Source organism: Morone saxatilis, unplaced genomic scaffold (assembly GCF_004916995.1).
Source record: "Morone saxatilis isolate NCDOM2014 unplaced genomic scaffold, NCSU_SB_2.0 Contig16, whole genome shotgun sequence".
Lineage (NCBI taxonomy): Eukaryota > Metazoa > Chordata > Actinopteri > Moronidae > Morone > Morone saxatilis.
Genome location: NW_023339718.1, coordinates 4,713,039 through 4,723,746, shown reverse-complemented (window position 1 = coordinate 4,723,746; position 10,708 = coordinate 4,713,039). Strand labels below are relative to the sequence as shown.

At 42.1% G+C, this 10,708-nt stretch overlaps 1 protein-coding gene across 1 annotated transcript in view; it reads left to right on the top strand.

Annotated features, from left to right (window-relative positions):
• Window positions 1-296: 296 nt before the first annotated feature.
• fgfr1a (fibroblast growth factor receptor 1a) overlaps window positions 297-10,708 on the top strand; it is a 30,679-nt gene continuing 20,267 nt past the window's right edge. The window contains 2 exon segments of the mRNA XM_035658163.1: window positions 297-570; window positions 6,987-7,167. Coding sequence (XP_035514056.1) covers window positions 7,014-7,167 — 154 coding nt within the window. The 5' untranslated portion in view covers window positions 297-570; window positions 6,987-7,013.

Here is a 10,708-nt window from a genome sequence, read left to right as displayed (position 1 = left end):
TTCGTGGGATTCACCCGAAAGTCCGCACCTGTTTTCTATGTAGGCGAACACCAAGCCGGCCGACATTTTTGCTCTTGTTTTTCCGGGGGATATTCTTCTTGTTAACCGAGCGAGCTTGGAAGAAGTTTTTATCTTTTTCCCTTGTACACGGGACGCAAGTGTTTTTTTTTTCTTTTCCATCCGGATGGTCGAGGGAAACGTTTTGGGCATAACAAGAGACGACAGAAAAACTCCCGCACAGACCCGGCCAGTCCCTGGTTTCTGCTGGTTGGAGGGGGGGTGGGGGGGAGAGAGAAGAAGAGGATAAAAGTCTCAAAGGAAATTTAAAAACAAATTTAACTACATAAGAAGTGTTTGGTTTCTCAGCACGCACATTCTTTTCGTCTGGCGCACACGTTTGGCACAAATATGCGCAAACCTGTTGGTAGTTTGGAGTAAAAGAGCTTCGTTTAAATCTGGATTTACTCTTTTTTTTTCTGGGGAGTTTTTTCTTCTTATTATTCTTCTTCAAGCCTCCAAATCTCAACTCAGTGAGTCTTCCTCATCCGACCAACACTGGCTGTTTCACAGGTGAGTTACTATCCCTCCACTCTTTGATTTCACTTTATTTATACACCAGCTTACTATCCCTCTCCACTCTTTGATTTAACTTTATTAATGCACCAGCTTTCATACAGAAAACACACAACAACATGCACTGAAATACAGTATAAATAACAAACAACAACAAACAAATGATGTGGAAAAATACAAAGATTTAAAACCTAAAAACTTACTTCAAAATAAAAGCCAGATTAAAAAGAGCCACTTCACTGTAAATTCACCATGTGAGAGCTATTGTTCCACAGTTGAATGATTTTACATGATTATCTTGTTTTAAAAAGGAGCTATTTAAAGAATTGTAAAGATATTTAATTAAACATGTTTTTCTTTATAAACCATCTGCTGTAATGTAAAAGCCTGTTTACACCAGTATTGTAGTGAGTGTTTCATGTAGTTACACCTCCCTCTGCTCCATGCTTGATAATAAAAAGGCCCAAATGTTGCCTGAAGGCTGCATCAATTAAGTAAAATCTAACTTAAATATCCAAATATAGGATTATATGAAGATTTTATGTCGCCAAAATAATTGTGATACACGAAATTATCTCGATAATCATGAAAATAAACTTTATACTGTGGTGCTGTAGGGATGCTCTGGCCCCTGGTTCCCCACCTGGAGGTCACAGAAGTTTCACTAGGGCCTTGAATTTAAAGGGTGTAAGAGAACTTGACAAACATGCACAGTAAGGCCTATATGTCTGCATTACAGTAGACGGAGAATTGTATATAAAGTTCCTAAAAGACTAATCTCTGATCAATACTCGCAGGAAATGAACTGGTTTTACACAAACGTCCTGCTTCATTGTACAGTTTATCAGCTGTTCTCTACTCTTACTGTTATACATTCAATATAAAGTGAAATATCCATAAAATAAGACATACTTTTACTTTTAATGGTAGAAAATGAGTCCTTTAGGGATAAAGGTTGTTCTGGAACTCCAGATGTAAGAAAATGAGGATTTTTTCAGTAAAAATGAACATTTCTGATTATTCCCACTAATCACAAGTCGCATTATCTGTCAGAGTGATCTCAATATGATTGTTTTACCACATCATGCAGCTCTTTACAAAGAACTGCTCTGGTTTTCTTGTGTAGGCGCCTTTAATCAGATTAGATCATTAACTGTAATGAAGGCTGCCCACATCAAGGCTGAAGCCTAGAAAGCAAATGTTTAACTGCACACGGTGGCGTTAAACAATGAGGCTGAGTTTCATGGAGCCGTGGCTACTAATTCGTGGTCTTGTGATATTTCCATATCCATCCTGTAGTGATGGAACATAACCAGCAGTCCTCAGACCTCGTTACATCGGCCAGCAGAGTCTGGGAGTTATGTAAAGCTCTAAATGTTCTGCTATAAGGGAAGAGAAGGAGGAAGATGGATGGTTTAGGGAAGCAGCAGGTCCACGGGGAGTTCACCAGGAGGGAGGTGGAAAAAGTTTTCTCCTCAAACATATAATGGGAAGTGAGGAGGAACAGTCCTGCCCTTTAATTTACTAGGCTGCTCCCCTGGCGCGCACTTATTGTCACTTGAGCTGTACGGTTGTATTTATTCTAAAAGCTGCAGGTTGGTGTTCTGTGGATGTTCGTTAGATGTTAGGGTGGTTGGAGGGGGGGGGCTCCACAGATGCTCACTTTGAATGTGAGTGTCAACAAAATGGCACAGTGTCAGATTAATAGTCTTTTCTTTTTTCACATTTGAGTGTAATCTCTCGACACCTGATCTCCCCTCCGTGGCACGCTGCGGGTTCAGACTGCGACGCTGCAAAGACAAACAGAAGTGTCTGTTTTTGTGAAAACAGGAGCCTGAGGGAGGTTGGAGGCTGGTCGGGGGGGGGGGCATGTGGTCTGATGCTCTTATGTCCGCTGAACGCGAAAGCCGTGTGCAGACTGTTGCCTGTTGCTGGCTGGGAGTGCGGTGTTAACCGAGGAGGAGGAGGAGGAGGAGGAAGGGGGCTCCAGATCCAGAATTTGGGAGCTGAGGAATTTTCTGCATGGATGGCAGTGAACAGTAATTATGGTGCAGGCCATGTTATGGGTTGGGCCTGTAACCTTTGTCTCTGTATAATGAGGGAAGCTAAATGTGTCTCCTCGCTAATCTGTTTAGTTTAACCCCCCTCTTTTTTTTATTTGCCCGATTTTCAGTCAAGTGTTACCGTCTCTGTGAAACAAGTTGGATTATACCAAACGGGGATTCTGTAATGAAGCAAAGCGACTAAACTCCTCTCAGCTGCAGCTCTGCGTCAGCTGTCTGCAACCTTTTTTATCTGTTTAGGTTCACATATTTATTAGAAAATGTACTTCCTGAATAATAATGAGCTACTGAAGTTAAATGTATGTTCATGCCTCACCAATATTTATTCAGAATCATTCATAAATCATATAAATCCAGCAGGAATCTGGCCATATGATATCTCATACAGGAGTTATGAGTCAATACATTGCGATACTCTAAGGCGATCAATTGTGATTTAAAAAAATCTCATTTAAGATTAAAAACTCAACTTTTAGTGTTTTTGTTCATCTATACACTAAAAACAAAACAAAATATAGCGATACGATATTTTTTTATTTTTTCTTACTCCCAGAATCTCAAATTGAAAACTTTTAGAAAGTGGGAAACACAAAATCTATGGATGGGAATCAGTGCTGGAAGCAGGGAAGCTAAAATCTGTCAGAATAAAACCCTTTACTACACAAAGAAAGTTTCTATTTATGACTTTCTCCATTTTTACTGAGATTTTCATGTGTACACTGGTATTTATGGCGGTTTATTATCAGTTTTATCTGCTAAAAAGTTATAAAACATGGTGTAAAATGATGATAATCATTCAAATGAATGCAAAAACCACCAATGTCATGCATTTAATTTAATCCAGTTTTATTTGTATTGCTCCAAATCAGATCTGCTTATAAAATAATTTACCCAACAATTCCCACCGTTTAGCATTTAATACGAGGTCATTATATAAAGAGATTAACTTCAGCGTCCTCCTGTGTCTCAGTCATTTGTTAAGTGTGAGGCGAATATGAAGCAGAACCAGGAGTCGAGCTCACAGGTGTGTGAGATGTGTTTGTGTGTAACCTCTCTTGATTTTGTCCCTCGTGTCTTTTAGTCCAGCTGGGCGGGTTTAATCAAACTGTAAGAAATACACCGGAGAGAGAGAGATTTATAACCGCACTGTCACGTCCAAGTGTCCAAATAATCCAGAGTTTTTGAGGCAGATGTAATTTACAGGACATCCACTGAACACTGAGGACTCCAAATATGTATCCTGGGGCCTTATACTTTACTATTGAACAATAAAAATGACACTAAGTACAAAATAACAGTAAATTGTGATCAGTGAACGTCACTGGGAATGACATTTCTTCTACATAAATAAGCCAGACACATTGTCGTATTGATGCTTTAGTTCACGGTCCTGATGCAGATTCCTCAGATTGTCACTGAACTGCTGATTAAAAACAAACTGTTGGCTCGAGTTACTTCAGACTTAATGGAAATGTTATTGAAATCAAGAAAGAAGCTGCCAGTTTTTGCTGAATGTGATGAAACAGCGTGATGATGAAGCACTGTGGCGCTGCAGAGACGCTCTGGGCTGAAGATCTGGTTTGAAAAGTTTGGTACAGACCCCAAAAAATGTCACACGGTCACAAGTTTACCTGTTTTCAGTGAAAATTGTGATTCCTGCCAATCATGAATCACATTGCAGTGGTACTTTACTACAGGTCTGAGATGTTGGCTGTTAAAGGGACTGTGATAAGTACACATGCAGCAGATCCCTGTGTGTGAAGTCCACTATGAAACTTTATAAAACTAGATTTTTAATGTAACAAATGGCAGTACATCGCCTTCCTTACAGTATTGTAATAAATGGAATAGTAACCCCAGATTATTGCCAATATACAACCCTTGTAATATCTGTGAAATAATCACAATGTGATCTTATTTGGGGGGTCAAATGGAGTTTTTTTTGGTCTACAGTAATTTAATTTCCTTCCACTACTAACATCTATGATCTGGAGCAGTAATATGAGGCTCGTGAGTCCAGGATGAGTGTGTCCTGTGTGTGGACAGTGAGACATACTGTGTGTTTGACTCTTGCTCCCCACAAGAGTAGAAGATGACTCAGTGTTGTGTCACGTTGTGTCATACATTTGAGGCTCTACTTCCTCTCGTTTGGACGGTGGCCGTAGTGACGAGGGCCAGGGGAACGTGGTCGGCCGGCTCTCTGCGGTTCCTTCTGTCTGGCGGCAGAAGCACTTTTCTTGGAAGCCTCCCAAAACACTGACTCACTGCCTACAGACCCGCCATGACCAAGCTCCTTTATCCTCCCTCGGACCCCCTCCTGACCCGGCTCAGCTGCTGGAACAGTGGACCATTCTTGGAAAGTGAAATTGAATTGGTTTTGTGGGGAACACAATGAGTGTTTGAGAGGCGAACTCTGACTCACACACAGGCCATTACGTGTTAAAGGAAAGCACAGCTGCACACGAACACGACTGTGTGTGAACATGTTTGACCACGAACACGACTGTGTGTGAACATGTGGACCCACGAACACGACTGTGTGTGAACATGTGGACACGAACACGACTGTGTGTGAACATGTGGACCACGCCGGGTTGTCTTTGACCCAAACCTTCCACAATCTACTCACGCATTTTAAGAGTCTTCATCGATGAGACCCTGCGTTTGTTTTGACCCTTCAGTGACAAGCTCGTGGGAGCAACATGGGTTGTGGGGTGGCAGTGGGAGGGCTGGGGGGGCGGGGGGGTGACTTTGTGCTCAAAACCAACTGTTAGGTGATAGATCTCTCAGCGTGGAAATGATGGGCCTGGCGGTCTCGCTCTCTACAAGGGTGTCACGTAGCAGGCTGTAGTTTTCTTGGCCTTAAACAAATTCCTCAAGGGGGGTTGTGCGAGCGGTGTGGGGGGGTTAGGGGCATGTGTTAATCTCTGCGGCCAGATGCTGCAGAGGTGATGATGCGAGCAGATGTTGCACCCGCTGCACGGTGCCCCTGTTTTTTGGGAGGGTGCTGCACATCCTGGGACCCGGCGGAGGGTCCAGTTGAGACGCGATGCTCTCTGAGCTCCACACGTCTGCGCGCTGTTTGCTCAGAGATACCAGAGCGTGCCTGGTGCTCTGCAGTTTCTTATCAGTGTTTTCGTACAAGCAGAACCTAAATGAAAGTCCCTACCTTGAACCTTTGTGGACATACAGAATATTCTCTTCTTCTTCTTTTCAGTGAGGAATTTCCTCGTCGACAAAACGTGTCTGCTGCTGGTTCACTTTTACAGAACCACAGAACTGCCACTGGCCTAGTTTCACTCTTGTGTGTATCAAAGTTTATTTTCCAGACACAAATATTCCTCCATGTAATCAAATGTCCTCGTTCTGAGCAACATAACACTAACATAAACATCTGGCCTCTAAAAGACTGTAATGGGCCTTGATCAGGGCCGAACCGAGCCCCAATCATGGAAGCAGTTTTGGGCCTGAACCCAAATGTCTGCTTAAAATACAGAAATCATTTTAACTAGTTTATTACAAGCTAAACTACACTGTGTATATAATACAGTGTAAATTATTATTAAAACTACACTTTAACAAATTCATTCATTACAGTTGTATGCATTATTAATACAATATTAAATATATGGCTGCAGTTTCCGGTCGGGTCCAGAGAATCAAAGCTCTGCTCAAAACTGGAAAAAATACCAAAAACTAAAGCAAGTTGTGCTTCTTACATGCTGAATTTAAGAATCTAACCTTAATCTAACATTAAGAATTAGTGAAAAAGCTTACAACAGGACAATTTCTTGAACAGCATAATAAAAATAAGTGACTGTGTTAAATTAAAGCACCAGAAACACTTCTTTTTAGCATTTTTATTAAAAAACAATGAAAAACTGAACAGCTGCTTCATTTCCAACACTGATAAACTGAGACGTTGTGCAAGTGGTCATAATCAATAAGGACAGTGATCTTGTTCCTCTGCTGGGATATTATGCAACCATTGTTGTTACTGCTTAAATCTACCTCCATATTAGCTGGAATATCTTTTAGTTTGATGTATTTTCTTTCTACTTTTCTAATGTAAAACATGCTTTAGAAGATTATTGTTCTTTTTAGTCAGAAAATAAGACTCATTTCCCAGAATCGAGGCTTGTTTACTTTCTTGAGCTTCCTTTGTGCGGTGCACTCGCGTTGTCCAAATAAATGTCTCACTCTTTGTTGCAAACCTGTGAGAAAGCAAGCCTGAATAGACTTTGACTCACTGTGTTTTCTCTCGCTCATAAACCGACCTTTTGAAGGCATGAGGCACGCTCACACGGTCACGTATTCATCTGTTTCTGTTATTTTGTGTTTGTTTTTTAGCGTCGCACTGTGAATGACCCGCCGCTGATGCCCCAAAGGTCTGAATGGAGTTCCAGTCGCAGAAAAGCCAACAGTGGTAGCTCCTTCAGCAGGATGCTGATGAGGCCAAGTATACTTCTGTTTCTGGCTTTATTCGCCCAGGTTTTAAGGACGCAGTGCCGGCCTGCCAGCGCTGATGAAGGTAAGATGGTTTGAGAGCTCGCTCTGTATTCGCTGTGTTTGTTCTCAGCTCTGGGTGCTGCATTATTAAATATCATGCAACCGTTTGAGCTTAAAGTCCGTCTTATCTCCACTCCTGTCTTGATAATCAAAGCTTTGTTCTTTGTACAGGAATGTAACACTAACACACTCCAGGCTTTGGTGAAGTCTCTCCTTTGTAGCGTCACTGCCCCCCCCTCCCCCTTTGCCTGATGTTGTTTGAGTACACTCTGTTTCTGACTCAGTAACACCTTTTTCCCGACTCACTAAACCGTTTATTACCGACTGAACCTTTTGGTTTTATTTAGTTCTTAAACGGGACACTACAACTTTAAGATTTTCTATAAAGAATTTATCCCAGTCTGGCTGTTACACAAGTTCTGTAAAAGAGGGGGGGGGGGAGGCACTGAAATCGAATCCTTAAAAATGTGCGTCTTGGATGCAGTCCAGCGGTGTAATAGCTGCCTGGACTTGTGGGTAGATGGGTTTGGATGTTTACACTCTGCAGTCGGAAGTGGAGAGCAGCAGAAGAATATGATAAAGCCCAGCATTATAATTAGAGTAATTAAGCAAGAGGGTCTCTCTTGGGCTGTAAGCCCTAAAATAAACTTGGTGCGGCTGTGTTTAAGCCAGCAGTGGGACAGGGAGGAGTAAATGACTCCCATCTGTAGCCCCAGGGCAGCCCCACTACCTCGCAGCCCCTGCTCCTCTCTCCTCCTTTGTAATGAAAAGGTATTTGTTGTCACCGGGAGAGGAGTTAACTGCCAGGGAAACTACAAATTATCCCGTTTTTTTTTTTTTGTTAAAAAAAGGAAAGAAGATGCTACTCTGAGCCCTCCCTTTATCCTCGAGGATAAGGTTTCTGAGGAGACTGTTTGTCTTCTAAGGTGAGCCATAAATTTCCACCAGGGTGGGGGAAGTCTGATGCATTTACACTCCACCCAGCTCTTAATCACCAAATGGCCAGGTACTATCTATGTGCCTCTGTGCTTCTCCTCCTGCTCCCCCCACTGACTTTTCCTTGGGAATGCTTCACTTTCCCCCCTCCTCCTCCTCTCCCCTGCCTCCCTGCTGGGTGACGGATGGCTTCAGCTGTCGACAAACAATCACAGCAGAAGCATTTGGTTGCATTCCTTTTGTCCTGGTCGGGGAAACGAAATAGTTATATGGAAATTGTCATGTTTTATGCGTGTTTCTTTGTTTGTCTTCAGGGCCTCTCTGTTGTGTGTTGTTCACATAAGAAAAGAGTATTCCCTGAACACATTCATGGAGTTTCTTCAGGGGCCACATGCACAGACATTCAAATGAAATATTCTCAGAGAAACGTCTCACTGTCGGTATATCTTTTTTAGAGATTTTTTGTGGCTGTGATGGTGAAGTGACAGAAAGTTATTTATGTTGTTCCTGGAGGATTTGTTTTGACTCGATGCTCTGCTGTCAGTCAGAGCCACTGACCCTTCAGTGGAGGGCTCTTAAAATCTAGAGCTGCCACAGTCCTGAGAAAGACTCTGTTCAGACATTGACGGGGGCCCAGAGGAGCACGGCTCTGCTGACGCTCTGAAAGCAGAAAAAACAAGCAAACTGACTTAAAGGTCCAGTGTGTAGGACTGATTTAGATCCAAGAAACTCCAGGCTACTGTGGAGACAACAGTTCCTATATTCAGGGGATTAAACACTAATAAAAACATACCTGTGAATATTTTATTAAAGGCCTCATTGTTACACACTGAGCACCATAGTCATTTTACTTTTCCAGAATCCGAATTTGGTTTGTTGTCACATACGAGGTGTTTACTTTGGTGTTTCTGGTACATAATAATCAACATAGTAAGAAGGAAAATGTAAAGAAAGATAAGAAAGCATGTGCTTGCAAGTCAATAAACATTCAAGGATATTCTGCTGGGTCTTATTAATGATCTGTATCTGGAATTATATTGTAACAGAGCAACTTCTGTGCTTTACTGTTTAGTTTAAACTCTTATTGCTCACGTAATTCATAGATGATTCTTCTGTAGATCTCAAATCAGCACACGTTAATCAAAGTTAATATAAACAGCTGGTTAAATGAACAAAGGGGTAATATACATTAATTGCTGAGTATGTAGGAATTCTGTTAACTTTATTTTACACAAAATGCATTTATAGTAAAGAAAAAGGCTTCGAGTGGACATTTTTGATTTTGGTACTTTGTAAAGTGCTTGAATTGAACTCTGATGCTCTAAATGGCTTGAAAATGTGAAGTTTGCACCATCCTGCAGCAACAGTCGCAGCTCCGAAACAATAAAACCGTTATCCTGCTAATCATGCAGCATGTGCTGTCTGACTGTTTGATTCCTTTCTGTGTGAGACTGCAACAGAACTACATCAACAGTAAGTTTTTAGGGTGTTTTTCAGAGCTCCTGATTTCCCCTGTTTGTCCATTAAAGCCATAATGTAAGGCTAAATGTGGCTGCACTCATTTGAATGACAGTGGAGCAGCAATCCTTGTAGCTCCTGAGTGTTAATGCACGCTCATTGTCAGCGGCTCATTTAGGAATGAAAAGCTCCTCCACTGGAGTGCTTTCAGGAGGGACACTCGCTCGGTGGAGTTTTTTTGGGCTTGCTAATAGGCATTGTGCTATTCTTTTGCTTCCTGCCAGTCCTGCCTTTTGTCTTTTATTAATCCCCCCCCACACACTACTACTACTACACGTCACCCACCCCTTCACTCTGCTCTGCTGCAGAGGAAACTTTCTCCGTGTTTCTCCGTGTGCCACCACAGAGCCTCAACCAGCCCCGACTTCACTGCATTCAACCATCACTCCAGTGAGAGCAGGAAATCCCAGAAGTCATTCACGCGGCATATTGCTTCCTATCTCGTAGCCAGAGAAGGTTCCATAGACTGGCGCCAACTCTTCCTTTTTAGTTGCTCTTGAATTTACACACACTGGTGAGCTGGTTTTTAAAAAAACCCTCAGTGCTTTTCTGCTTCACAAACATTCCTTTCATGATTTTATGTAATTAGGCTGATTTTAAACTACGTCAATCAAGTTTTCCAACTGGTCGGAAGAACACATGAGACTGGATGGGCTGTTTTTTTTTACTGAAAATACCACGCTTAATCCATTTTAATCCAATCACAGCAGCAGGAGGATTAATTGAGATGAAACCTCCTCATATTCAAAGGAAACGCTACAAATGTTTACCTCCCGTGTTAAGAGCTGAAAATAAATATACCGCGAGTGTTTGTTAGTCTTTTTAGTATTTCGAGTTAATCAGGAAAATACCAGTAGTCGGGCTGATAGGTCACATCTCACTCCAGTTTTTAAAGTAGGTTGTCACAGAAGCACAAATGGTCCGACTGTGGCCCACAATAAAGCAACAAGCACATTTTACAGCTTTTATGGGCGTTTTATGATGTCTGCAGCCAGATTAACAGCTGGGATGTTGACACAGTCTTATCAGTGGCATCTCCATTTAGAGGGGCAGGGACATGCTGGCCCCGGCCGCCACCCCCCCACCCCCACACCCCCACACACGTACAT